This window comes from Rhamphochromis sp. 'chilingali' (assembly GCF_963969265.1).
Source record: "Rhamphochromis sp. 'chilingali' genome assembly, chromosome: 15".
In the NCBI taxonomy this organism is placed as follows: domain Eukaryota; kingdom Metazoa; phylum Chordata; class Actinopteri; order Cichliformes; family Cichlidae; genus Rhamphochromis; species Rhamphochromis sp. 'chilingali'.
In genome coordinates, this window is record NC_137942.1 from 1768611 (window position 1) to 1796577 (window position 27967).

The following is a 27967-nucleotide window of genomic DNA, read 5'->3' on the forward strand; positions in this document are numbered from 1 at the left end:
ACTTAAATCAAATTCAAGTCAAATGGTTAAAAAATAATTTCACACACAAAAAAAAGAGCTACCACACTGGGAAGGGTGAAGACAACTGGGTTGCCCGGCCCTGGCCACGAGGTGTCCCTTATTTATTTTTCAGCGAGTTGGCAACCCTAGTCACAGCAGTGCTGCAGGGAAACGGGCCTCTTGAAATAAATAAAGAGTTGAGGACTACAAACCGATCTACAGAGGCGCTCAAACGTTCCACGCACCTCGAACGCATCAACCGGTCTGATTAATGTGGTCCTTTCTGATTGGCTGTCGTCCAGGAAGTAGGAGTCGGCGCTTACTTGACGTTCATGTGGGACACTGAGGAGAAACAGGCTGATTTGTGGGGCTGAGCTCGGTCGAAGCTCGCGGAGGCTTTTGGGGAGAATGGAGATCAAAGCGGTGCGGCTCGCTTTTTTCTTCTTCACCGCCGCAGTGACTGCGCAGCTGCAGCAGCAGGAGGAAGATGAGGATGGAGGAGGATGGTGAGCTACACTCTGCTTCAGCCTGACACGTTTGCATAAAACTCATTCAAACAACCCTCGCTGTAGTTTCAACCAGACTCCGTTCAAAAACCTGTGAAGTTAACAGCTGTGTCCACGAGGAGCGATTTCAGTGGCACTGATGACGTCATACGTTTCATGCAGAACGAGCCCGGTCAGAGACGATTATGACTACGATAATATAACCGTATTAAACTGTCCGCGTGCTCCTAAATACGTCATATGGCAGCTGATTTTGTCCCCGCACAGATAAATAAATAAAATCATTTCACGTTATTTTTATTATTGTTTAATAAAATATAAAAGCACAATTTCAGATTTTCCCATCTTAGCTTCCAGCTGCACTTCAGCAGATCCGAGGGTGGAAATTAAAACGAGAACATTATTTTATCGTTTAAAGATAAACTCTGGATTCAGATTAGTGAGCTGCTGAGAGGCTGCAGTTCATCCAACGTCCAGGAGAGGCAGCAGTGAGTCAGCCCCATAGACTCCAGGTTAAAACTTTCCAGCAGAAATAAACATGTTTGCAGCCTGTAGATAACACCTGTGTTTATAACTCACCTATTTAAAGTTTGCATTATTAGGGGCGTGGCCTCTGTGACTGACAGGTGGATGGAGACACAGGTGTAGCTGTCTGCTAGCTTCACCTGACCTGGACCTCTGGACCGTGTTTGTGCTGTTGGAGCATTTTGAATGACATCATGTGACCAATAACATGGCTGCTATGAGGTCTGAGGAATGTTATAAAAGGACGATCTCTGGGTGTGAGTCTACGCCTCAGTTTTATTTAATAGCTCCTCCTCCTCGCATCCTGGAGGTCATCAGCTCGAATGTGACATGAATGTTGGGTTTTTAAGGTGGAACGAGGGAGACAGATTTAAATGACTGAGGAGCTGCTGAATGAATGTTAGAGCGTGTAAGCAGCTCCACAGGTGAGCTCTGCTCTTACCTGCGCGCCCCGCTCTGCTCAGGTTCTCGGCCTCAGACGTCAGGTCTCAGGATGAAGGTCGGTGTAACATCGACGTGCTGCACGGCTCGTCGCTCTCGTACCAGCAGTTCATGGAGAGGTGCGTGAGTAAGCTGCTGTTTCTCAGCAGACATTCACTGATGACATCACCGTGTAAACAGCAGCACTAACCTTCAACTGTGTTTCCTGCAGGTACGCGTACGGCAGGCCGGTCATCCTCAGAGGCCTCACTGACAACACCGTACGTATTGAAAACAGACATCTTATCTACATGTAAGCATCACATGACTGAGCTGCAGGCAGGTGAGCACAGGTGAACAGCCTGAAAGGTCACACTGGATCTGTTTCAGAAATTCAGGCTTCTGTGCTCCAAGTCGAGCTTACTGAGAGAGTACGGCGCCCACAGAGTGAGGCTCAGCACGGCCAACACCTACTCCTACAGGAAAGGTACGCCCGTCTCACCTGTGTGGCCTCGCAGACACACCTGTTCACTTCCTGCTCCTGACTGTGCTGATCTGTTTCAGTGGACGTTCCCTTCCAGGAGTACGTGGACGAGTTTCTGAGGCCTCAGTCTGCGGACGCCCTCGGCAGCGGTGAGTCTTAAAGCCGCCGCCGGGACAGGTGTTCAGGAAACGCTCTCGTTTGGTTTCCTGTTTCTGGCTTTGCTTTGTTAAACTTGTTTTTTTGTTTTCTCTCATTTATTCAAGTTTTTTAGGTTTTGTCATTTTTTGTTTAATTCTAAACATTTTTGGTCACTTTGCTTTTTTTAAAAAGGATTTCTTAGTTTATTCATATTTTTTGGTTTTAATTGTTTGTATTTCCTCTTATTTAGTGATGTCTTATTTATTTATTTAGTTTTAAAACTTATTTCACTTCATTTTTTTTAGTTTTATTTTACTCTTGTTTATTTATTTATTTTTTTACTTTACTCTGAATTTTCTGTCAGAGACTTTATTTTTTATTTTAAATGTTTTCTATTTTTACTATTTTGCTTTTATTAACATGGTTTGTTTTCATTCATAATTAAAAAATATTTTGTTGTTTTCCTTATGAATCTGTTTCCGTCTGTTTTCTTCGACTGGACGCTGCTGTGACTTTTATGCTGTGAGATTTATTGAATAATGTTTGACTTTCCTGCAGACACGCTGTATTTTTTCGGGGACAATAACTTCACTGAGTGGCAGAGTCTCTTCGAGCACTACGAGTCTCCGCCGTACGTCCTGCCGCTCACCAGCGGAGCGTACAGCTTCGGCATCGCAGGTCAGAGAGCGGCAGACAAACGAGGAATGACATAAAATCAAGAGAAGGAAAAAGATCTGATAAACCTGACAGGACTCGTGTGATACATAATTCTCTATGATAATCTGCTTTTTTAGGACCATTACTGTGAAAATTCTTTTAAAATGAAAGAAATCTCAGAAATATCCGAGAGTGGAATCCAAACTGCAGCTCCGCTTTCTTCTTCTTCAGGTCCTGGAACAGGAGTCCCCTTCCACTGGCACGGCCCGGGATACTCCGAGGTCATCTACGGAAGGAAGGTGGGAGGAATATGGGCTCAAAATGTGGTCATAAACTTTTTGTACTTGTAAATCAGGATTTGTATGTGTAAAAAAGATTTGTGTGTGGACTTAGCCAAAAAAATCCTGCAAGTTACAAGTACGGATTTTGACCCTATTTTTCTTCCTTTCATCTGATTGGTCAATGTCATGTCAATCACAAATGTAACGATCCAATCAGAGAACAGATGGGTTTGGCTGTCGAGGGGCGCTTTTTTTGAACTGCAGGTCCTTGAAGGGAATAAATGCTCTTTTACATGCCAACCCAGTGTTTTCCTTCATCACCACGAAGGAAAACAGTCTGTGGTCGTCCGAGTTTGGTGATTTTTGTGTCACAGGTCTACGTGTTTAATACAGGGACTTCCACAGCCTTTTCAACAGCGCTGCGGACGCAGGGGTGGGGGCGGGCAGTGTTTTGGAAATGACAGTCTTCATTACAAAGCTTTCTTCGTTATGAATTAGCATACATGTTTTTATTGAACATTTGAAGAACCAGCAAAAAAACCCCACAAACTCTTGTAGAGGACATAAAGTCAGAGATAGAAAAGACAAGGAGCAGGTGCATCTAGTACAGGTAGAGCTGCTGCAAAACCCACAGAGCCCAGCAGCCAGAAACAAATCCTGGATCCTTGGCTTTTAGTTAGCAGTTAGCATTAGCAGCACATGCTGCGTCCGATGTGAAAGGACTTTTATGCTGCGCACTGTGACTCACAGCAATGGTCCCGGGTCAGCCCTGACTTTGTGTTAAACTAATCCTAAAGTAATAACGGTGTTTCTAACCACTGATATAGCACAACTTTATCCTTTCAACAGCTACTGAAAGTTAGGGGACCTAGCTGCTATCGGATATTTATATAGCGATCCTCCAGCTTCAAACTGTATTACCCTTCAAGGACCTGCAGTTCAAAAAAAGCGCCCCTCCGACAGCAAAACCCATCTGTTCTCTGATTGGATTGTTACATTTGTGATTGACATGACATTGACCAATCACATGACGGGAAGAAAAATAGGGTCAAAATTCGTACTTGTAACTTGCAGGATTTTTTTGGCTAAGTCCACACACAAATTTTTTTTACACATACAAATCCTGATTTACAAGTACAAAATATTTATGACCACATTTTGAGCCCATAGAGGAAACCAGCTGTTTAATTAAACTAATTAAAGAGGCTCTGTGTGGGGAGGGGAGTGGCTTTGTGGACATGTGGCGCCCTCTGGTGGATCTCAGCCATTCAGAGCTGGATTTCCAGTAACGGAGTGGATGAGGTGTGGTTGTGTAAATGCGTGCTTAAATCTGCGGGTCATGTGGCAGCGTCTCAGTGTCAGATTTTCAAAATAAAACTGAAGTAAACTAAAACTGCTTCCTCACAGAGTGATGCGTTTCCTGTTAACCTCTGAATTACTCCTCACACAGCGGTGGTTCCTCTACCCGCCCGATCAGGAGCCTCACTTCCACCCGAACCGCACCACTCTGTCCTGGGTCACAGAAACGTACCCCAACCTGCTGGAGGACGAGGCCCCGCTGGAGTGCACCATCCGACCCGGAGAGGTAACGCCGCCCAACCTGCTCACGACTCGCCCCAAGCACACACAGCAGGGTCGCTTTATCTCAGCGTCCATTTCAGTAAAAACATGAAAGTTAGTTCATGTGTGTAAAGTAAAAAGCTTCGTCTGGACTCTGACCCCAGATGCCGGCGAACTAAGCAGTGACCCGTTCAGAACGCCACAGCTAAACAGCTGATTTAAGAGAGACGGGATTCAGCAACGCTTCAGATGTGAGAGCAGTGATACTCAGGCTGTTTCCTTACTTGGACATTTAATTACACCTCATGCTTCTGAAGTTTTCAGCCGTCCTGGAGGTTTTCCAGCCCCTGACGGGAGACCGGCTCTAAAACTGAGCCCTCGGAGCGCCGCCTGTTACATTTGAACGACTGGATCGTGAGCGCGGCGCTAACGGTGCGTTTCTGCATGGTTGTCTCCAGGTGCTGTATTTCCCCGACCGTTGGTGGCACGCCACTCTAAACCTGGACACAAGCGTCTTCATCTCCACCTTCCTGGGCTGAGCTCTCAGGACGTCTTTAAGGATTTCCTGGCACATTTTAAGAAAACTGACTCACAGAGGGATTCAACCGCAAATAACAGATTTGTGTCATTTTAGGATGTCTGCAGTTTAATTCTGCAGACCTCGGGGGATCACAATCACAGATTACTCATTTATTTTAGCAGGTTGTTGTAATGTTGACCATCACGCTGTGTTTCTGCACTCTGGAAGCTGAATTCAGCTCTGATCACCGTGTGCTGCAACAGGTTTTACTTGAAATCAAATGCAAACATCTTTTCATTTTTTGATGAGATTTGATTTTCTGTCATGTTAACTTTTTTACGGCGACCCCGAGGGGTCACGGAGAAGCAATAAAGTACTTAAAATCCTGGGAATTAAACCGAGGAACTAAACTGGATTTGTTTTAAATGTTTTTATTCTGAACATCTGAACAAACTGTAACATGACTCTAACACTGAGCCCTCCCACTCTCCGGCTGCCTCTAACGGTCAGGGAAGCACTCGGGGAAAATTTCTTCCAAAATGCAAAAAGCATGTGACAGCTGTGAAATCTCCACACATCTGGAGCCAAAAAGCCAAAACGCTAATACAGAGGCCCCGATGTGGGCGGAGTCAGTAATCATTTCCATCTTTTATATACAGTTTAACAATCTGAGGCAATCGTTCTCAATGTGCCCATTTATTTTATTCATGCAAAACCTTTAATATGTTTGGCCCCTGCAGGCCTCCGTAGCTGTCTGCTTCTCACCGGGTAAAACAAAAAGAGCTGAGGTTGAAGATGTGAGTGTTTCTGGAGCTTTTCTCATTTTGTCTTTTATTTGATCTGGTTTTGGATTGTTTGTGGTCACTGAGCGAGACGAGCACGAATAACTGAGGCTGAAATACAAAAACACGAAAGATTTATTCACATTTATTTCTACTGAACATCGGCAGGTTGATCAGAGTTTTCCCGTACAGACGTTGCATCACCTGGATCTGAAAACCGTTCCCTGTGAAATCTGCTCCCACTAAACAACCGCGCAGGTTTAACTTGATTGATCTGAAGCAGAAACGATAAAATAGCAAAAACATCGAGGATGAAACGAGTGAAAACGGGCCGGCGTACAGAATACTGAGCATGGTGCGATGTCTCATGTTTGCTCAGGTGTCAGTGAATGCAGCGCTGGCCTGACAAACACCACCTTTCAGGACTTTCCAGTTTCGTCTCCTCAAACATTAAAGATCTACAGCCGAAGCGTTCGGAGCTGTGACGTGGGTGCGAACCAGTAAAACCAGAGTTTAACCTGCGATGTTTATACCTTCAGCAGCGTACAGTCATAAAGAACGGTGTCGGCTCAGCGCTCTCTCCTACGTCCTTTTTCCAGAGATCTGATTGGCTGGCGAGTGATGATTTCACACCTGTTGATCTCTTTTCTCACCTCGCGTCGCAGCCTGGGCCTCTGATTGTTGTGCAGCAGCGTGATTGTGGTCATGTGGTTCTCAGACTGCTACGCCATCAGCGCAGGGCGTCGTTTTCAGTCTGTATTTAATCAGATTAAAGCGGAAGTGGTGGGTTTTGTTTCTGTGGACACTAAAGTGGACCCACTCTGCTCATTAACTGGACTCGAGAGTGGACTTTAGCCCACTTAGCTCAGCGGTGCAGGAAAAAAACATCTGCAGTTTAAACTTTTTGGCTCACGGGGATTAGCGCACACACCGAACGTCATGTTTAATACAAACATCCAGCACTGGAACATGACAGGAAATAAAGAGGAGATGATTGGCCCGTTGACCTCACGCAGCAGCTGTCTTTACCTCTCATGATAAAAACTCCCAGAGTGACGGCTGCTGTGACTGGGATGTTTAAAATAAAGCTGAATTGAACAAACTGGGTCAGTAGTCCTCCACCCATCCGTTCTCCAAAATAAAAGCATCGATGACTTCCTTCATGGCCAGGTTTGGGATGAGCTGATCTTGGGTCAGCGGCGTGCGCGTCACTGGATCAAAATGTCCGACTCTCTGTGGGAACAGAACAGAGAGCCGTGCGTCCTGTCGTCATCACAATACTACAGACTTCGGTTAAACTTCATTCGCTGGTAAAATCAGGATTTGATGAGTTTTTCGTGCTGAAAATGAGTCAATGAAAGCAGCCGTGAGCGAGTTGGGGCATTTTTTACCTGCAGGTGCTCCTCGATGTCTTTGCGGTCGTAGGTGATGCCGCTGGGAGTGATGCACGGCTCCCTCATCAACTCAAAGCTGATCTTTCCACACAGGAAGTCTGGGATCTCACGCTTCTGTCAAACACCAAAACAAACTCATTTGTCCTAAACCGGCTCGTTGTACGAGGACTCGTCCGACTGAGGAAAACACGGCGGACCATCACTGACCTTCCTCTTTTCATCGACCTGACAGAACAGCTCCTCCAGGTCCGACAGGTATTTGTCCTGCAGATAAATAAATAATATAAATCAGAATTTGTTTGCTGGCAGCATTTCAGCTTTAATGTTTTGCACTATCAGGACGCTCCTGATGTCACTGAGGAGAATTTCACAATAAAAGCCTACGTGTTTGGTGTGGATCTCGTTGAAACGCTGACGGACTCTGCTGTCGTCGGATTTTTCCTCTTGCTTCTGTCTGCAGTGTTCCAGTTCTCTGAGGATCAGACCACACAGACAGACACACTTTACTCCAGGAGCCCTCGTTACAGCGACCAAACGGCCGACGGCTCGTTTCTCTCGGGCCCTGCCTCTTTTTCTCGGCGTGGATGAGTTTGGTGAGATAGGACTGCAGCTCGCTCTCCTGGTTGATCCTCCTCTCCTCCATACTGTTCCAGCGCTTCTTCTTAGCGATGCGCAGCGCGCTGGGGATGTCGTCGCCAAAGTTCAGCCGCTGCTCTTTTGCCAGATTATAAGCTGGAGAAGGAAACAAAGAGGTTTTTTAATGCAGTGTTCCACTGTTTGCAGACTCGCTTTCTTCATTTCTGAAAAAGAAGCAGGCGTGTTCTAAATCCCTACCTTTCTGCAGGTTGCCGATGGCGTCGTCGTAGTTTTCCATCTCCAGGTGACACTGTCCCATGAAGAAATGTGCTTTGACCGACTGGCTGTCGAGCTCCAGAGCCTGCCTGCAGTCTGCCAGAGCTTTGTCGTACTGCTGCAGCTTCACGTAGCACAGCGCTCTGTTGGTGTAGTACGCCGGAATGGAGGGACTGTGGCTCTGATGGAGAACAGACACACGGAGGAGGCGGCACTGATCAGACTGATTCCTCGGTTTCTCAGAGAAAATCATGGAAGTCAGGAAAAGTGTGTTTATATGAAAATGAGCGGAGGGAGGAAGGCGAGCACGCTCCCCATCGCCTGACCCTTACTATGGCTTTGGTGTAGCAGGCTGCGGCCTCCAGGTATTTGCGGCTCAGGAACAGACGGTTTCCCTGCTCCTTCAACTCCTGAGCCGACACAGAGGCGTCCTTCTCCGGACTTTCGGACATTTTGTCACCCGAGCCGGCTGCACCACCAGCAGCTGCTGCTTTGCTTTGCTTCCCTATCCTGACACTGGGATCCAACAGGAGGAAGAGGAAACTGGAGGGGAAAGATCCAGGGAGTGAGTCAGTGTAAGAGGATGTTTGGTACCTTTACCTGGCAGGAGCTAGATCCTAATGAACAGCATCCTGTCCTGACTGGACGATGAGATCAGACTTTGCTTACACAATCAGGATATTATTGACTAGATGCAACAATGCTGTAACTTTGATTACTGAGTTTGTGCAGGTAAACAACTGTGCACAGGCAAACAAAACTACACCTGTAATCCTACCATGTCAGTTTGAGTGCATTTATTAGTTCTTACTGCGCATCACCACAGACACCGAAAACATGACTAACCCGTTTTTCACGGAGCTCTGAGCTCTCACCGCCCACACACCATACAGGAGGAAATGCTAATGTGAAGCTAGTCCTAGCATGCTAATGTTTCTTTCCCTCTTTTTCTGACCTGGTTCTTCAGAGCTTTGGTCTCCAGCCACGTTGTTTAATTAAAACGGGGCTATAAAGCTAATCAACGAAGTCTGCTATCAGCCAGCACAGCTAGCTGTAGCAGATGCGACACACACACCCAGCGCTAGCTAAAAGCGTACCTGAGCGTCACGGCTACACACCTGAGGAGGCTGAAAACCACCTGGACCTCGAAGGGCTCACGCTTCCTCTGTGACGTGTAAATATGCCGTTTTTATATCAAATAAAACGCCAAGATAAAGCTCACAGCTACGAGCTGCCAACAGATGTTTTGGTTTGGAGCGTGATGAGAAACGCGTCATCACGTCCGGAAGTGGGTTTTGGGACAGAAAATACCTTAAAATATTTCGCATTTTAATAATTTTTCTCTCTGAAAGTAATTTATGGATGTGTTTAGGGACAGTGATGAGTACGTGACAAACAAAACAACTCGGCGCCGTTTATTCTGCAAATATGTCAATAAATACATGTTTAAAATTATTAACAAAACTCACATTACAGCCGTGGTGTACTAGGGGCGGGAATCGGAACGCTGCCAAACTCGCCTTCGAATCACTCGAGTTTTAAGATTTGTTCATCATCAAAGTAATTCAGTGACACATGTCAGTACGTCAAATGGTGCACATAAAGAAGAACCTCCTCATAACTAATTCGGTCTTGTTAATTCTACAAATATGTAAAAATAAAGGTTACAATACGTGTTAAAGCCATAACGTGCTGATTATGGGTTCTCAGTCCTGTTTTAAGATTACTTAGGGACAGAAATAATCGATTAAGCTCTACATTAATGCATATATAAGAAGAAGAAGTGGCTCATAACGTATTCGGCACATTTAGTTTTAAATATATATTGATAAATAAGGGTTAAAAAATAAAATCAAAGTGATTGTACAGCAAAGATGTACTAGGAAGAGTTGATCCAGAGCTTTCCTGGGAATCAGTGGATTTTAAAATATTGTGGTGTCAAAAGTGACACAGTGATGGGTGTTAGTGCACTCACGAATTATAAAAAAGAACTCTAGATAATTCTGTGTATTTAATTCTCCACACTGTAAAGGGCCATGCAACTGTTTATTGTGAAATACTGCATTAAAAGACTTTTCTGCTGATTGCGTCTCAAAAAATGAAAAAACGAAGATGTGAAAACTTTCAAATGTTTATTTCCTTCAGTTCACCCGCATATTTTTTTCTATTGTTATTTACATTCATACTGCTATGCATACAGTATATAAACTTTATATTAAAGTAGCTACTGAGCGAACAGAATACGGAGTAAAAGTCAACCTGAACGTTTAAAAAGCTTCAGTGTAACACTAACCACATCAGAATGCATACACGTCTATTTTCACCCTGCTATCAGAGAAGAGAAGCTGCAGATAAAGAGCTCGACTTGTTTTTCTGAAGCATAAAGACAGCTTTCAAACATTTGCATAGTTTTTATTCTGTCAACACGATGGTAGTTTTAAATCCACGAGAATAAAACTGTTTCCTACACGTCCTTCAAAATAAAAGAGACTCCAGCATACAGTTGATAAAGTGCTAATGCTTCACACAGCAGCTCTGCGCTGTGACTCTAAAACACAACATTCAAACATCACGCGGACACCACGTCATCTCCACGGCTGCCCTCCAATCACGTGTCAGTGGTTGCAGCAAAGACAGCGTGGACCTGAACATGCTCTGATGTGACGGATAAAGTGCATCATGTGATTTCTGCTCTAAATGTGGTGTTTCGGGGGGGGGGGGGGGGGGGGGGGGGTGCGGCTCCGGGTTCACTTCTCTGCGGCTCCCAAGGCAGAAGTCAAAGTGTTAACAGACACCTGGGCTGGGAGACACCTGCAGGTCCAGCTCATCCAATCAGAGTTGGGCAAAAAACCCCCCAAAAAACCCCAAAAAACGTGTTACTTTAGACTAAATTCAAAATTTAATTTAAACTCTGTGCAACTATGAGGTCAGAGCAGATGAAACTGGTTCTGCTGGACGTTTCTTCCTGCTAAAAGGGAGTTTTTCCTTCCCACTGTCGCCAAAGTCCTTGCTCATCTGATTGTTGGGGTTTTCTCTGTATTATTGTAGAGTCTCTACCTTACAATACAAATACCTGGGGTGGCTGTTGTTGTTTGGTGTTATGTAGATAAAATTGAAACCAAATTTCTGACCTTCACTTTCAGATGTTAGGCAGGATTCACACGGAGGTGTTTCGAGCTTCACCTGGTGTCAGCCAATCAAGTCATGCTTATACAAATACTCCAGTGCTGCCACTAGCCAATGAAATCACAATATGGAAATCCTGAGGGAGTAGCATCAAAATGTTGGAGTCAAAGCAGAGAGCAATCAGGAGCTCCACCTTCAAGTGTTGGAGCAGCGTGCAGGTGTGAATCCCGCCTTACAGGTGAACATTCACAGGTTGATCATGACCGCTTGCTCACAAACGTAGTGTCAGTTTGTAGTGATAAAAAGGGAAGGTATTAAATAGCATTTCACACTGAGACGATTTCCTGCAATAATCCAGAAGAAGAAGAAGAAAAGGTTACAGCGTGCTTTTATGTTGAAGGAGCTGAGACGGCACTAACTTCCAGACTGGCTTAAAAGAAGAAGCTTCATCCCTGCAGACGGGAAACTGGCTCTCATGCAGCTTCTCCCTTTGCTACAGGAACAGCACAGCTCACAGACACTAAGTGCTGCCCCTCTGCAGGCTTACAGAAGCTGGCCAATGAGAAACAAAACGGCTGTAAAGGCAGTAGGGCCTTGAAGGGACAGAAACTCAAACGGCTGCACGAAGAGTCAGCAGCAGATAAAGAAGGTCCGAGATTAAAACTATGGAGGCAGAAATGAGCAGGAGACATTTAAAGATCTGTGAAGAGACAAATGCTTCAACCTCTGAAATAATAACACAGATCGATCGGACAGGCTACAGAAACTCCCACTGAAGTCAGGAGGTACACCTGCTCCTCAGGCCTGTGGTTCATCCCTGGCTGCTCCAGATGTGAAGTTACGTAAATATTTAAAACTAAAGAATAAAAAAACAAGTGTGTGGATGAATGATTGCAATTAGTCTGTAGAGTAAAGAGTAAATACTCATCCTTTTACCAAATGTGAACCAGCCAATGGGAGGGCTGCTTCCATTTCAAACCAACAGATGGGATTAACAGCAACATGATGTCTGAACCTTTGGAACATCTGTTCCACATCTGTAAGAAAGAGAAACCGAATTATTGAGCTCGTCCGCGCTCTGACGAGCCGTCACGTCGCTGTGTGACGCGTCGCCATCTCTGTTCGTGTCATCCAATCAGACGTGGCGTGTTATTCTGGTGATGACAGATGATGTGTGAACTCTGGTCCTTAAACAGTTCGTAGAAAATGAATTTCATCTTAATTAAATTCAGTTTAAAGTAATCTCAGACTGGTTTAAACTTAGATTTAAGGAGAATTAAAGTGTTTTCTGATGTTAACCCTGTTTTCTTTCAGCCTCACTTTGATAACTTCTGCCGATGAGGAGCTCTGACTCTAACAGACTCGGTGTCCGTGGGAAATAACCCTGTTCTCTATCAAGGCAGCGGTCCGATGAGTTCCTGTGTCCATCGAGATGCTTCCTCCCGGCTCGTCATAGCGGCCGAGGCCGGTGCAGACCTGCGGTCTCGGGGCTCAGAGCCGGACTGTGCGTCGCCTTCGAGGGGCTCCAGTTCCCCAGAGAGGCCTGGACGGCCTTCCGGTGAGCCAGTCTGTGCGTGATGGAGAACCCAGCGTTCCCCTCCAGCTGAGACAAAACCACAAGCACCTGTCTGAGAGACAAACACAGACCAAGTCACAGGTGTACAAACATGCTCCGCCCCTTTAATTTCTCAGAGCGAGGAAATTAAATATTAACACATAATTGAGTTGTGACTATTTCCCGATAGAGTCAGATCCACAGGTTTGTGGACGGTGGCACGTGTCTCGGTGCGTCCCACTACAAACAGGTCTCAGCTGGGATTTAAGTGTGTATGAAGTACAGCGGCGTTTTGAAAGTTGCGCTGAAATGTCGCGGCGTTCCCGGGTGGGAGCGTGAGGCTCGGCGTGCGGCGCACCTGTGCAGAGGAGGGATGCTGTCGATGGTCTTCAGGCTGCTGCGCGTCGACACCACGTTGAAGCTGTCGCTGCAGTCGCAGGACACGTGCAGGTGATGCCTCGGGTGCCTGTTCTCCACCATGACGATAAGCCCCGCCCAGCCGTGGGTCAGGTAGTAACAGGTCATCCCCTCCCGACCCTGACACACAACAGTGATTCTCCATTACAGGTCAAAGTTTGAAGCAATGAAAGAGACTTCCTGTTAATGTCAGGGTGGATGTTGTTTAATGATGAATGAAGTCGATTTGAAATCGTTAGCGATGAAATGAAGACGAGAGATTTAAGAGCTCATAAATACTGAATGAACTACACACATCTGAATGAGTTTCAGTCTTTGAGGACGTCAGAGGTGACAAACATGTTTCAAAGCTCTCAGATTCTCTCACCTCGTGCCGCTCGCCTTTGGTTTCTGCCAGCTGGATGATGGCGTCGGCGATGGTGGTGCTGGAGGCCGTCACTTGCTCCACCATCACCAGTCTGGAGCTGTAGACCGCCAGCACGTAGCCAGGCGCCTCCGACCTGCCGCAGCTCACTGAAACAGCACAACAGCGGCTCACTGATGACGGTGTAACGCCTGCTGCGACGCTTCAGGTACACCTGAGTCAGTTTCCCTCTGAGTCGGTTTCCCTCTGAGTCGGTTTCCCCCTGAGTCGGTTTCCCCCTGAGTCGGTTTCCCCCTGAGTCGGTTTCCCCCTGACCTCTTTTGAACTCTTTAATGAGTTCATGCAGCATTTACATGGAGCTGGATGCTCTGCACTGAGGGGCTAAAATTCAGCCTTTTCTTGCATTTTGAGTCTTAATGACCTGATGAGTGCAGGAGCCATCGCCACAAAACTTTCAGGGCTGGAAAACAGATTTAAGCTCTGCAACGAAACCAACTTCACGTCCACTCCACGGTGCAGTCTGCTTTTTGTTCAGCAGCCGAACCCCAGAACTTTAAAAAGTGCATTCTGGGTAAACTTTCAGGGCTTTAACCAGCATGTGGGGGATATGTGTCTGCTCAGAACCAGTTGAAGCTCCATTTAAACTACATTTTCTACCAGGATCATCTTCCAGCTCCGACTCCTTTGGAGTAAAAACACTTTTTAAAGAAGACACATTTTGGCTGCAAAATATAGAATCATCATGGAGATTGAGTGCTCGTGTTCTTACCTCCGCCCTCGGTGATGCAGCTGTGCCAGTGGTTAAAGGCGCAGCAGAGGACGGCATACTCGCCCGGCTCCAGCATGACATCGCAGCCCACGAACCTCCTCACCGAGCGGCGGCTGTGAGCCAGCAGGCGGCCCAGCGTCAGCGTGCCGGCGCTGTCGTAGGCGACCCGAAACACCAGCACGCACAGATCCAGCAGGTGGCTCTCTGCCGTGTCCCAGCGCCTGAAACACGGCTCTTTTATTTCACCATGTTTACTTCATCGCTGACGTTTATTTATCTTTACTATCACCTCTGTGGTGCTCAGGTGACAGCGGTGACGTTACGAAAAGCCGCACAGGTGCGCGTCCTACCTGCTGCCCTGCTGGAATAAAGCCAGCTCCATGGCCGTCCTCTCCAGCACCGTGATCGACACCACCGACACGGGGACGTCGGCGGCTCGGGGGAAAACGCCGGGGACTCGAACCTCCTGCCAGTCTGAGTGGATCTTACAGATGTCCACGGAGTCAAAGTACCTGACAGGAGAGAACAGCGAGTCTGTTTTTGTTCAGCGTTTTGATGCTTTTCTTTACTCTGCAGGTCACCAGAGAGCCTTTAGCAAGAGAGTTAGGACGACTTTACAGTCACAGATTACACAAAGCAACGCACAAGAGGGCAGAGAGAGCAGGCGGGGTGGATGTTAATGAACACTTTATATTCTGTCATTTGTCATAAATGAACTCTTTGTTTTTCCCACTTTACATCTGAGTAAAGTTTTCTTCTGTTTTTAGGTCTTCCTGCTCAGACCGGGAATAAAACTAACGCAGACATCAAAAACACGCTGCTGCCGTCACCTGGTGAAATCCCAGAAGTCCATCCAGAACAGGCCGTCCTCGGCTCGCTGGGCGCACAGCTCCCTCTTCAGCTGCGGAGGCCAGTCTGACCAGTCGTCCGCCCAGGCTCCGGTCCAGGAGAAGCGACCCCACGGGTTCCTCAGCTGCAGTAACCTGACACACACAATGGGATTAACAGGCTCGCTAGCTTAAAGTCAGATTTGGCGAGCCTTTATAACCTGGCTATATCACCATGGTAACTGGTGCTGAACATGTGACCTGGTCTGGAGCAGGTTATGCGGTTTAAAACCAGCTGGAAGTGCCAGATTGCACTGATTCCTCCACCTGGTTTCTTCCTGTTAAAAGGGAGTTTTTCCTTCCCACTGTCACCGAGTGCTGGCTCACAGGGGGTCATAGGATTGTTGGGTCTACCTTACAATATAAAGCGCTTTGAAGAGGACTGTTGTTGTAATTTGGCGCCGTATGAATAAAATTGAATTGAACAGATTTAGTGTGTATGCAGCTCCTCGCTTAATAAAAGCTTAAAGATGCGTGAACATTTAGGAACAGCCTGCTCTTCATCACTGCTTCGTGCACACGGTCAGAGGCGGTTCTAAATTTTTCGAGGAGTACGATGAAGAAGATGCTGATGACTCACAGTGATGTGCGGTATGTGTTTCACGTCTTCTAAATGTTCACGCTGCTGGGTTAATGAGATGGGTCTGACGCCCACGGAGACTCCACCTCCAACCCCACTGACAGAAAAACATCCGTTTGTGAGTAATCAGCCTCCCGTTCCCTCCAGGGTTTCTCTTGCAGTTCGACTCCTGCCACCTCCTCCTGCGGATCCTCCTCCCTGTAGCTCGCAGCAGTCGCCGCTGTAGGTTTGAGGAAACATCCCGTATGCGTGTGAATGATGAAGCGGTTAATGGAGTGACGCTGAGAGGAACATTTGTTCTCTGAATGTGTCCTTAAGGCAGCGCTCGTCTGCAGACCTGCTGCATTTATACTGTGGGAGTTTTGATGGATGATAAGAGCAGAGCCTCCGGGCTCAGGCTTGGAGAAAACACCCCCGCCTGTCCCACGCAGGAGCAAGTCACTCTGACTGATGCAGGCACACGACTGCAGACATCGAGTCTCTGCTGTTTGTGCAGTTCGTCTCTGCTGCACTTTGTTCTGCGCTCAGTTTGCTTTGCGTCTCCTTTTCGGTCTTGTGGCGTCTCTTTGGTCGACTTTGTAACTGTTAACTTCAAGCAGAGACTCAGAGAGTGATGTCATCAGCGGGTCTGTCTGACCGTCAGTGTTTTGGACACAGAATGACTGTATGTGGACGAGAGGGTGGAGCTGAGTAGGCGGGGCTTCTTTGATTTGTGGTGAATTTTTCTGCATTAATTTATGTTTGAAACGTTGTTTATGGAAAAACTCCAAAACCAGGCACCAGGTTTCCAACACCATATATGGAAGGAAGTCTTTCCAGTTTTTACTGAGGGGGACAAACGCCCATCCACCTGTCCGTCAAAGAAGCCACACCCCTATTAACGCTAAACTCAGCTTTAATCCAATTCAAACAGGTGAGTTATAGATATTTTATCATTCAATCAGTTTGAGCATCGGGCTGTAAACTATGGCTCTCTGCTGGAGGATCTGCAGGTTTCTCAGCTTCTGTGTTCATGTTTTTTAAACCTGCTCTTAACTTTTACCTGTTACTCTTATTATTGTGCATATTTCCAGTTTCTCTGGGTTTTTTTTTTTTTTTTGGTTTTTTTTAAATATATCTCTTATTTGTTGTACAGTGTCCTTGGGTGCTCTGAAAGGCGCTATTTTTAAATAAAATGTATTATTATTATTTTTACTAAACTATAATGAGATAACGAGAACGGTAACCAACGGAGCGACCTCGAAGCCTCACCTGTGGCCGTCAACGTCCCGCACATCGAGCACAGAGTACGCGTGTCGCGGACGTAAACCTAGAGACTCGTACTCCGCGTCGTCCACCTTCATGTTACCTCCACCGCAGGACGCCCCCATCAGGAACCTAACAGCAGCACGAACAGAGGCGGGGTTAACCGAGCTTAAAGAAACAGCTCCGTCCTCTCAGAGCGCTTCAACCTTCCCACAAACGTCTCACCCGGCCTCTTTGGAGCTCAGCATCTTGGCCCAGATCAGGTCCGTGTCGATGGGCTCCTCTTTGGGGTTGGTGGCGCTGACCTGAAGGGCCAGCGACTCGCAGGGGGCCCCGGTCAGGGTGGAGAGGCCCTCGATGGCGCGGCCGGCTTGCAAAGCAAAGTAGGAACCGTGGAGCTTGGCCAGAGCCTTTTCAATCAGAGCCACCCACAGCTGCTTCCTCTGGGCCTGGGGAGGATGGAGAGGATCAAAGCTTGAACATGATGACGAGAAGAGGAAGTGCACATATGTGCTCACAGCTAATCAGAGAACCCGAAGCCTGTTCCTGATCCTGATCTCATCATTACTGACAAAAGCAGGCTAACAGGACCTGAGAGTGGACACGTCAGGACTTCCATTAGAAACCTCCAAATTCTAAGATGCATTAAAGTATTAAAGTAATCCAGGGATAGTTTTCTTCACCTACTCCAAGAGATAAAACATCTGTTAGCTAACTGCTGCTCATTTGATGCCTGAACTCAAAATGCCGTGAAGTACGGTGTGGTGGACAGAAATTACTTTACTGCAGTCGAAACCTGTAAAAAATCTAAAGGATATTCTTCCACAGATAAAACATCCGAACTCAGGCAGTAATAAAACGCTGCCCTCTGGTGGTGAAGCAGAATTCTGCAGCGGGCAATCACACAAAGTGCCTTTAAACAGAAATGCCTCAGATATGGAGGAATACCCATGATGCTACAGGAATCGCCTCTTCTTTTAATGTGTAATTCACTGTGTAAGGTGTAATTCAGGCCACTGGGTGGCGCCGCAGAGTACAAAGGAAGAAGAGGATAACTTAAAGATGGGAGTCTTGTTTAGCCTCCCTGTGCTCCAAGCAGGTACAGAGGATGGCTCTACCAATCTTTAAAAATGGTTCCCATCCTCTAAGAGGTGAATTTCAGCTTCTTTCCTCAGGACGGAGGTTTCTATTTCCGAGATGCAGGACAAAGCGTTAGAAAAATAGCTTTGTCCCCGTTGCTGTCACTGAATTAAATAAGAACTGTTTTTGTTTTTGATTCGAGATATTAAATTACTATATATGTGCTACAGTGAGGTTTATATCTTTATTAGGTATGTGTGTTTTTTTTGAAGGGATGCCAAATGCTGTCATTTTTCTGTAGAGCAAATTTACCTTGCTTTTGGGTATAAATAAAGTTACCTTGAAAAACTCTGGACTTTTCCCCGTGTTTTGAGCTGAGACCTTTTTCCAACACCAACCACACATCACGTGAACAATTTCACCTGAGAGAAGAGGAGGTGGCCGCTCTCGTCGCACGGCAGCATGTCGTCCACCAGCACTGTCGTCCACGAGCCGTCTTTGCACAGACGCACCTGATAGGCTCCCTCTGCGCACAGCGAGCGGGTCACCATCACCTTCTCCACCAGCTCCGGCCGCTCCGCCAGAACAGCCAAGGCGCTCAGGAACCTGCTCCCCGAACACAGCCTTCCTTTAATGTGCTTAAACAATCATCCAGAAATAAATCCTGGGAATAATAATCAATAATAAACTCTGTGACAGCATAATCAGCTCACCAGCAGTTACCCAGAAGCCCCTGCAGGATGTCGGACGGACGCAGCGTGCGGAAAACGGTCCACTTCACGCCGCGGTCTCTGAAGGCGGCGCAGCTGATTTCCTGTGGACGAAGCCACTTCTTGACCCGATGCTGGACGCTGTCGTCCAACGGGAAGCCGACGGACTTTGGACCAGGAGGGAAACTGTCGTCCACAAACGTCACCGCGTTCTGGGAGAAGAAGAAGACGATGATGCAATGAGATGTGCACGCCTGACACGCCCACTCCTCCATCTGCTGTTTAACCTGTTTAATTTTTCTCGTTAATGTCGGAGGTTCTGATGCAGATCCAGAGCTGAACACAGCGAAGTTCAGGCTGCTCTGCACTCTGGGTGGAGGTCGTTTTGGCTCTGAGGAAGACTGTCAGTCCACCTCCATGATAGTGAAGTAACATCAGCATAAACTCTTGTTTCTACCTTAAATTTAAAGGTGGGTGTGTGCTTTAAACGCACCTCTCTGCAGAAGCTGACGATGTTCTCCCACAGCTCTTTGGCCGTGCCCTCGTCACTCTGCCGCAGCGCCTCCACCAGCCGGCTCTCCTTCCTCCTTGGGAACAATTCTGCTTTTAGCTGCTGAGGGGTGTGGCAGGCCTGGCAGTGTTTGGACTCCAGCCGGTTTATGAGTGTGCACGCCGGACACGCCCACTCCTCCATCCTGTTCACAGCGAGCGAGAATGACATGGAGGCGTCTGATGCAGGTGACAACGGGGACATCTCTTCTTTAAGGATGCTGAGTCTCCTGCCGGCCAGCAGCTCCGGCTGGGTGGAGGGATGGGACACAGCGAGGATGGAGGGAGAAGACGTGCTCTGAGCCTGGCTGAGGCCAACATCTGGAGGGGGCACCTCTCTGCGGCTGCAGGGCACTGGATTGTTGTGGCCAGCAGGGGGCGCAGTCAGCACGGAGGAGGTGTTCGGATGCAAAGCTTCTGCATGTAAACTCTCCCCTCGGGTGGAAATCGATAGCGAGAGCGCCGCCGCTGCAGGTTCGGCCCGCCGTGCTCCGTGATCCTCGCAGACGTCGGGCACGAGGAGCGCCTCGGCCGGGATCTGAGGGAGGGACAGTTTGCGGGGTCCACCGCAGGCCGAACAGGACATAGAGGTGGGCGTGTTCTGCAGCGTGCACCTCGAGCACTCCCATGCCAGGCTGCTTTTGTCGGCGTCTCCGGGCTGCTTCCTGCTCTGGGGTCGGCACGTCTCCGTCCAGGACATCCTGAGGGGGCCGGAGCAGCTGCTGGAGCGCTGAGGCCGGGGCTGGGCTTCCGCGGACGCCCTGGCATAGCCGCAGAGGTTGCAGGCCAGGCTGTCAGGGGAGTTCGCCAGTGTGCAGCGTGGGCACGCCCAACCGTCGTCCTCTCTGCTTGCTCCGGGCCACATCCACCGGGCATCGGGTCCCTGCCGAGGAGCTTCACAGATGGAGCAGCGGGGGGCGCCGGCGGCGTTGAGGAAAGTGCAGCAGCCGCACGCCCACTGACTCCTCTGGATGGGCATCGATCCAGAGGAGAAACTACAGAGAGAAACAGAGTCATGTGATCAAACGGGAGGACATTAACATCAGAACCTGACCGATGTAAGATTATTGAGACCGATATCGATATCAAAATCCATTTATGATGATTTACCAATATAGTATAAAAATTTAGCTAAAAAATAATCGTGTTTCATTGCTACAACAAGTCATGAATTACTTGTTGACTCCTTTTTTGAGGCATTCTAAACAAAAAAGTTGCAGAGCGCCCTCTGGTGGACAAACTATGCAACATCAACACTAATAAGACGTTTGAAGAGTGTTTCTATTGTCTCTTCTTTCCTCTTATTTATCAGCCGTTACAAATGCAGATTTATTATATCGGCAAAAAGCTAATATCGATCAACATATGAGTCGGACTAATATATATTAATATATATTATTCCTACAAATAAAATCCATCAGCAAACACCAGTTGTTAAAAATAGATATTGGTCAAAGCGTCTCCTGGGTGGATGATGTTTCGTCATCTTTGGGTCCTCATCCTCTCCAGCTTTTTTCAGCAGTATTCATATGCAGCGTGTCTTTAACTGACAATACAATGTGTTGTAAGAAAAAAAAAAGCATAATTGCACCCAAAAAAATCCGCGAAACAGCGAGGCCGCGAAAGGTGAACCGCATTATATCGAGGGAACACTGTATAACAATTTACTTATTTATTTCCTTATATTTAGTTAAGTTTAGTTTAATTTTAAATATTAATCTTTGCACTCCCTGCCCTCCATATTGGATTATTTTGAATCTAGAGATCAAGAATTAAATGAACAGCTTGAAATAAGCAGAGTAGCTGATCAGTCTCAGACATTTTCTTCATTGAGATAAGAATGATGTCTGGAAATGTTAGATAAACTTTGCCGTGTTTTTCATGACACTGGTGAAAATTTCCACCGTGAGTATCTGCTAAAAGCAAACCACAGCCACATCGAGCTTCAGTGTGTTTATCTGTGAAAGCCCGAGAGACGAAAATGGAAGAAAAATCCTGAAAATATGAGAAGAAATCCAAATATAAACGAGTGAGTGAATAACAGTTTCCTTTGCTGTGCTGGAGGGAAAATATTAAAATGCACGAATATGCAAATGAAACAACAAAATCTGCTCTTCCACTTTTGCCTCCCTGACGCCGGCTTCATCGCGAGCAGGCTGCTCAGCGTCTTTGTGAATATAGAATAAAAACACGGTTCTAATCTCAGATTCATGCTCGGCTGTAAAGCAGACCCAGATAATCTGCACCCTGGTGTCCAGGGAGGAACGAGACCTCGGGAGCCAGCGTCACAGCCGTGTTCAGGCTGGCCCACATTTTCTGGCTGCACTTTTCTAAGTAGTTTGGCATGAAGCCTGAAACTTCCAGCACAGCTGACCTGAAGGATTTACTGCAGAACAAGCTGTCTGTAAGAGGCAGGTGACGGCTGCTGCACGCCGCGCTCGGGACAAAACACACTTTTAATCAACAACCGGCCTTCGTGAGAACCTCTGCTGTTTGTGTGCTTGAGAAACAAGCTGCTCGTTACCCACGCAGAAGGCTGTGCAATACAGAAAACCCCGAGTTATTTTTACTGACAAGATATAAACATGAGAACTTTCTAAGGTCATAAAAGTTGGAGGTGCTCATTTTCTGCAGATCCCCTGTGCGTTCATCGGCCCATATTTCCATGCAGATAAATGCTGTATGCTCATTCATTCAACTCAATTTAAACCAAATCAGATGGAAGTAGTCCCAAAACAGCTGCTGCACAAAGTGACGGATGGATCCAATTTCCTGGAAATGTTTCTCATAATCCGGACACAATGAGAGCCTTTTAGCTGCAAATTACAGCGGCTGAAAAAGGAACCGATGCAGGGAAACGGCCTGCAACCTGTGAAGGCTGCAGTTCCACTGACGTCCACTGGGGACTCCAGAAGTGAGTCACCCACTCAGGTTTTGAGAAGTTTTGTTGGATGTAATCAAATGAACGGCCCGGAGAGCTGTCAGCAACCACCCTCGATGCCAGCACACTGCTGCGGCTGTAGTTGGAACTCGTCTGCAAACAGCCTCCTGCTGCTCTTTGAGCTGCACTGAACAGCTAACTGCGAGTCACTTGGCTAGCAGTTAGCAAATATTTGCAGACAAATGCGAAAAACTACCGTAACCATGACAACCAAAGCAATCAACACAAAGCTTTTGGTGCAGCATCTTCTCATGACATTGTTTGAGAAACGCTAAAACTTTGCATCAGGAATAAAAATGTTTACAGCCAGAAACACAAACTGATTGGTCTCTGTCGATCATTTCCTCCTTCATAACACCTGATTTTATAACTCACCTGTTTCAACTGTATTAAGGCTTAAAGTTTATACTGTTAGGGGCGTGGCCTCTGTGACTGACAGGTGGATGGTGACCAGTGTTAGGAAGGTTACTTTTCAAATGTATCCCACTACAGATGACAGATTACATGCCCCAAAATGTAGTTTGTAACGTATTCAGAATACGTTACTCAATGAGAGTAACGTATTCTGAATACTTTGGATTACTTAATATATTATCATGCTGTTTACAACTACATGAATGAGCTATTGCTGTGATTTATTACTATTACTGACGGTTAAGTTTTAAATCTTAATATAAATGAGTAACAGTAGGTGGACATTAGGTAAGGCTGCACTTTTTGCAGCGATCTCGTGTAGAAAACTATTCAGCGCGTATATAAAACAGGTCCGCGGCTCCGAACCGTAGTAAAGGGACCTCTGGCTGATACGTCGGGCTCGTGTCGGCTCGTAGCTGAAAACTAGTTTTACTTGGTTGTCTGGGTCGACTTTGCTAGCAGAGACAGAGAGAGGCGTTGAAAGGCTGCTGCAACGGAGCTCATTGTTTCAGAGGAAAACAGGAACACAGTGTACAGTCGAGTCTTAACAGCTTACTCACAACTGGGCTCGTCAGGCTCTCTGTTTGGCTGCAGTGGTTATTATTATATTTACATGCTTCCAGCTCCCGTTTCTGCTCGGTGACAGTTCGTACTTTTCCTTTTTCTCCCTCCTCGCTCACAGACACATCACGGGTATGGCAGTCCATTCTCCCTGCAGCACGGACTACACTGCCCATCAGGCTGCGTGCTTTAGGGCGATGCATGTAACACTCTGCTATTGCCTTCATATTAAATCATTTTTTGAATAATAATTAAAAAAATATTTAAATAAATATTTTTTCTGGGCTTGTCAGAATAAATATTTTTTCACATCATTATGCGGCTGCAAGTAGAGGTGACGTGGGCCGTGAAACTGAGACACAGACATTAGAGCCTCTTAATGCGTGTTTGTTTGGGTTTCCACCGGCGTGGAATCACCAAAATAGAGAGGACACAGCCGAACATATGAAACAGGAAAAGACCGCCATGTAATCCATTTATTTAAACAAAGTAACTGTATTCTGAATACCACCTTTTTCAACTGTAACAGAATACAGTTATTTTAAATACGTAACGCTGGTACATGTACTCCGTTACTCCCCGACACTGATGGTGACACAGGCGGCTGTAGCTGCTAGCTGTCTGCTAGCTTCACCTGAACTGGACGTGTTTGTGCTGTTGGAGCCTTTTTAATGACATCGTATGTCTGCTGTGGGGTTACTGTAGTAACAGAAGGCGGAGCTGCAGATATGATGAAATTCTGCAGCAGTCTAACTTCTGCTCTTCACTTCTATTTAATTTAATTTTTACTTCTCTTATTGACTTTATTTTGGCGCCTTATCAACTCCTGTACTCTGCTATTGATCTTAAATAATTTCATTTCATTTTTCTTAAATGATTTAAGAAAACTGATTTCATTTCATTCAATAAGGAGGAGAAACACTGAAGGTGCAGGCAGCTCTAAACCTGAATCAGATTGTTTTGTGGATCATGGAACAACCTGCTGAGATCTGGACTTCCTGCAGCTCTAAGGAGGCGATTCCTCGGAGAACCCTGGAACTTCTTCTGTTCTGCTGTGTGTGTTTCCAGATGCCACGGCCGGCCTCTTTTCCTTCTCCTCCACATCTATGAAAGGTATTTTGATCTCTGTGCATCAGACGGGGAGTGCAGTGGCCTGCTGAGCTGAATTCCCAGCGGAAAGCTTGAGTGGGCTTCTTCAGACCAGCTCTTCCACCGGGGATTTCCCCATCAGCGCTCCGTTTCCTGTCAGCGAGTAACTCGACTCCCGGCCGAGGCTCCCGAAGGCTAAGATGACTCACAGTGAGCCGAGCGCCGGTGGTTTATTTGACATAAATGCAGTAATAATTAATAAGGAAGGCTGCGGTTTGATTCATATCGAACGATTCATGAAATATTCACGGTAACGTCTAAACGACGGACATAGATTCAGCCTTACTATAGTCGCTCATTAACAAAAGCAGCTGGGAGAGCTGTGGTGGTGCTGGATCCAGCTGTTCTGGTCACGGTGGGTTTGAAGATGTTTTTCTCCTTTGTTCTCGTCTCCTGTGCTTCTCTGTTTGTTGTGTGTTTCCTGAAGCTGTGTGTCGGTGCTTGTGTACGTACTCTCAGTGTCTGGATGGTATGAGTGTGTTTATTGCATGTGCTGCAGGAGAAGCTGGATAATTTAGCGGGGAGAAAATAGACCTCAGTGAGCGGGAATCAATCAATCTCAGAGGATAAAACAATTTAGGATTCACGTTTTAGCCCCCACACATGCAGCAATGATCCAGCTGAACTCAAATAACATGACTTCATTTTTTCTCGGTTCCTAATTAAACAGTAATCAGCTTTTAGCGTTCTGCTAATCTGTGCTGATTGGTCGGTTAACGATTCAGGATGGTGCCCGCTGCAGCTAAAGCCCAGCAGAAGCAGCTGACTGAGGTGGTTGGAGGTGACGCTACGAACTCTCTGCAGCCTCTTCGCTTCATGCCCCAAATCAAAGTGGAAGATGCCGTAAAGCAGCGTGTGGCATCTTACTACAGCAGAAACTTCTGAGAAATCTAAAAACTCAACTATTTCGAACTTCTTGAACTCTTCTATCAACAGCATGATGAAAATTTGCTAGGACAGAGATTGGTTTATTCTGGAGGAGCGTAAGAGCGCCCCCTGTGCAACAGGAAGTTCTTCAGTCTGGACTGCTGCACGCCTTTGATCTTAATGTTCATCTTCCAGAGTCCATCTCTGTGACATCGAAGCCTTGAGCTGAGCGTTTTATGGGTTTGACTCCCAACACAGACGATGCTTTGCCCATCTGTCCTATTCCCCTCGCGCCGCCTCGCGTCTCCGCTTTGCTTCCTGTGGTTTTCCTCCCTTGTTTTTGCTTCTTTGGATTCAAACTTCCAGATTGCATCCCAGACATTTCAACATTGTTGAAAGGTTTGGTGACTTTGAGGTCGAGATCAGAAATATACATCGTATAGTTCCAGCTGGTTAGTAATGATTGTGATCAGACGGCCACACAGCGTCAACTCTGTGGCCCGTTTCCTTTTTAAACCACTTAAACCTAAATTCTGTTTAATGTGTTTCTTTGGCGAGCATCTGAACACAGCATGTTAAACCCTGTGCTGGGAACTGACGGATACCTCAGAAGGACAATTTTCACTTTTCTCAAGATCGATTTATCTTATTTTTCCCCAGAAACAATAAAATGATTCTTCTTCGGTCTGTAAAACTCAAATCTACAACTTTAGATTTGGCCCTATTTCCAACCTCGGGTCTGGACATCGAGTAAAGCTGATGGTTACTGAACACCTGGAGGATTACAGACATTGTTAGCAGGTCTGATAACCTTTAGCTCACCATCGGCCAGTTTAAAGGGCGGCACCTGCGCTCAGACTCTGGGCTTACAGCTCATATTCAGGGCTCTTCATGTCGGCTTTGCACTTTAACCCCCTAACCCTGCACCCCCAGCTGCAGGAACTAAATGCTTGTAAGAGACTAAATCTGCTCTGCTCATTAGCATGTGGTTAAAATGCAGCCTAGCAAAGATGCGTGTTTGCCGACAGCCTGGAGGATGAGGAGAGGTTAAATCTGCCTCTTCTGGTTTCTGCAGGTCTCTGTGGAGCTGCACAGCGCTGATTATCTGCAGCTCTGATTCCCAGCAAACCGGCAGGCACAAACAAACCTGCTCGCTGATAAAAAATCAGAGCAGAAGTGGGACCGCTGCAGAGGATATTACACTGCAGATATTACAAACTGAAAAAGAGCCACGGTCTCGTTCTCATCTCATCGTTACGTCTTTGCCACGCCTCCTTCGTGTCTCACCTGCGCTCCCTGTGCCGGCCCGGTCTGGGAAGCTGCCGAGGGAGGAATGTGCTTTGGCTGCTCCTCAGGCATCCCATGATGGGAGAGGGAGGCAGAGCTGCACCCCGGGGCGCCGCATCGTCCTCCGCCTCGTCAGCGAGGGAGGAGGAGGAGCTTCCCATGATGCCGCTGGCTCAGGTGGAAGTGCCCTGATGAAAGAGAGTGGGAGGCAGAGGGGGCATGAGCATGCACAGAGGACAGTAACACAAACACAGTGCTGCTGCGTTCACTGACTGTCTCGTCTCTGCTAATGTGCACGAGCTCCTCCACGTCTTCAGGCTTCTCCTTCCTTTGGTTTGCTGGGACTGAAGCGTTAACCCGGCCGAACACACTGCTGATGGGATTCTGTGCGTCACTTCTGACCAGTGTCACAAAACTTTAAGTGTCTCCATTCAGCTCATTCATCTTTTTATTGTTGGGTTTTACAGCAGCTTTGCATGAAACACAGAGCAAAATAATCCTTCTTTATCTCGCACCGCAGCCCTCGGTTCATCCTGTCTGAAAGGAGGCGCTTAAGCCCCTCCCCCTTTAAGACATCTTTATTCTGATTGGTTGTTCATCATTAAAAAAAAGGTTTAAACAGCAGGTGGGTCGGAATATGTGCTCTCTATGACATCATACAGATCCAAGAGTAGAGAAAGCTGCGATAAACTGAGCGTTCAGAGCAGGCTGGAGTTCCTGTGCATACATTTTGGTTCTAAACTCTTTTCTGAGTGACTTCAGAAAGAAATTATATTTGCAAAGTCTGAATGACTCTGCAGCAGACTTAAAAGCCACGTTTGATTGATGCAGATCCATCCTTATAAACCTAATCATTCACCACTTCCACCATTAAGAGAAAGATTATCCCAGAGAGAAAATCACATTTAGCTTCATTCACAAATAGCAACGAGTCATTAGCCTCCCTCCCTTACTTACTGAGCATAAGTGGACAGACGCCGGCTGAGCATGTAAAGGAGGGATGAAGTAATTACCGTTTCTTTGTTTTACTGTGAGGTTTTGGTCGCGCTGAAAATAAAAGATGGAAAAAGTGCTGAAGCTTTCTAATCGTGCATTATTTGTAACGGCCAGCAGGTGGCAGCTCCTCTTGTTGTAACGATGAGTTTGAATAAAGTTGTTGATTTATGACCTCAGTAAGCACGTCAGGCTGAGTTTGTGCTGGAAAGTTTAAGTACCTTTGCATGATTCACAGTTCTTCTGTTTGAAACAAGATTTAGCCCCACCCCTTTTAGGGCAACTGCAACATTTAAACAGGTGGTGGGTGGAGCTTTTGTCTGCTCTCTGACATCATGCAGATCCAAAAGTTCA

The 27967-nt window shown here is 46.7% G+C and overlaps 3 protein-coding genes across 6 annotated transcripts; 1 reads left to right on the forward strand and 2 right to left on the reverse strand.

The window, feature by feature from the left end:
* The first annotated feature begins 216 nt into the window (after positions 1-216).
* Positions 217-5506, forward strand: jmjd8 (jumonji domain containing 8). 2 transcript variants are annotated; one of them, XM_080906115.1, is made up of 9 exons: positions 217-506; positions 1496-1591; positions 1684-1732; positions 1842-1938; positions 2016-2084; positions 2632-2751; positions 2962-3029; positions 4462-4596; positions 4736-5018. In XM_080906115.1, the coding sequence occupies exons 1-9, from the start codon at positions 409-411 to the stop codon at positions 4748-4750; spliced, it is 747 nt and encodes a 248-aa protein (XP_080762241.1). In that variant the 5' UTR covers positions 217-408; the 3' UTR covers positions 4751-5018. The 2 variants fall into 2 exon arrangements, with proteins under 2 accessions (XP_080762241.1, XP_080762240.1); XM_080906114.1 differs by lacking the exon at positions 4736-5018 and adding an exon at positions 5030-5506 and having other exon boundaries at positions 233-506.
* A 308-nt stretch (positions 5507-5814) lies between these two features.
* LOC308412040 (E3 ubiquitin-protein ligase CHIP-like) lies at positions 5815-9415 on the reverse strand. 3 transcript variants are annotated; one of them, XM_080906112.1, is made up of 8 exons: positions 9217-9415; positions 8452-8662; positions 8102-8300; positions 7834-7999; positions 7652-7739; positions 7475-7531; positions 7265-7381; positions 5815-7106 (listed from the first exon to the last, which is right to left on the reverse strand). In XM_080906112.1, exons 2-8 carry the CDS (start codon positions 8569-8571, stop codon positions 6981-6983), a joined length of 873 nt encoding a protein of 290 aa, XP_080762238.1. In that variant the 5' UTR covers positions 8572-8662; positions 9217-9415; the 3' UTR covers positions 5815-6980. The 3 variants fall into 3 exon arrangements, with proteins under 3 accessions (XP_080762238.1, XP_080762239.1, XP_080762237.1); XM_080906113.1 differs by lacking the exon at positions 9217-9415 and adding an exon at positions 8966-9194; XM_080906111.1 differs by having other exon boundaries at positions 5816-7106; positions 9238-9415.
* Positions 9416-10857: 1442 nt separating this feature from the next.
* Positions 10858-27936, reverse strand: LOC308412039 (calpain-15-like). Its single transcript, XM_080906110.1, has 13 exons — positions 26894-27936; positions 26621-26808; positions 19346-20396; positions 18856-19064; positions 18565-18748; positions 17288-17511; positions 17069-17194; positions 15181-15333; positions 14701-14862; positions 14351-14571; positions 13585-13730; positions 13159-13337; positions 10858-12873 (listed from the first exon to the last, which is right to left on the reverse strand). Exons 2-13 carry the CDS (start codon positions 26779-26781, stop codon positions 12696-12698), a joined length of 2994 nt encoding a protein of 997 aa, XP_080762236.1. The 5' UTR covers positions 26782-26808; positions 26894-27936; the 3' UTR covers positions 10858-12695.
* Between the last annotated feature and the right edge of the window lie 31 nt (positions 27937-27967).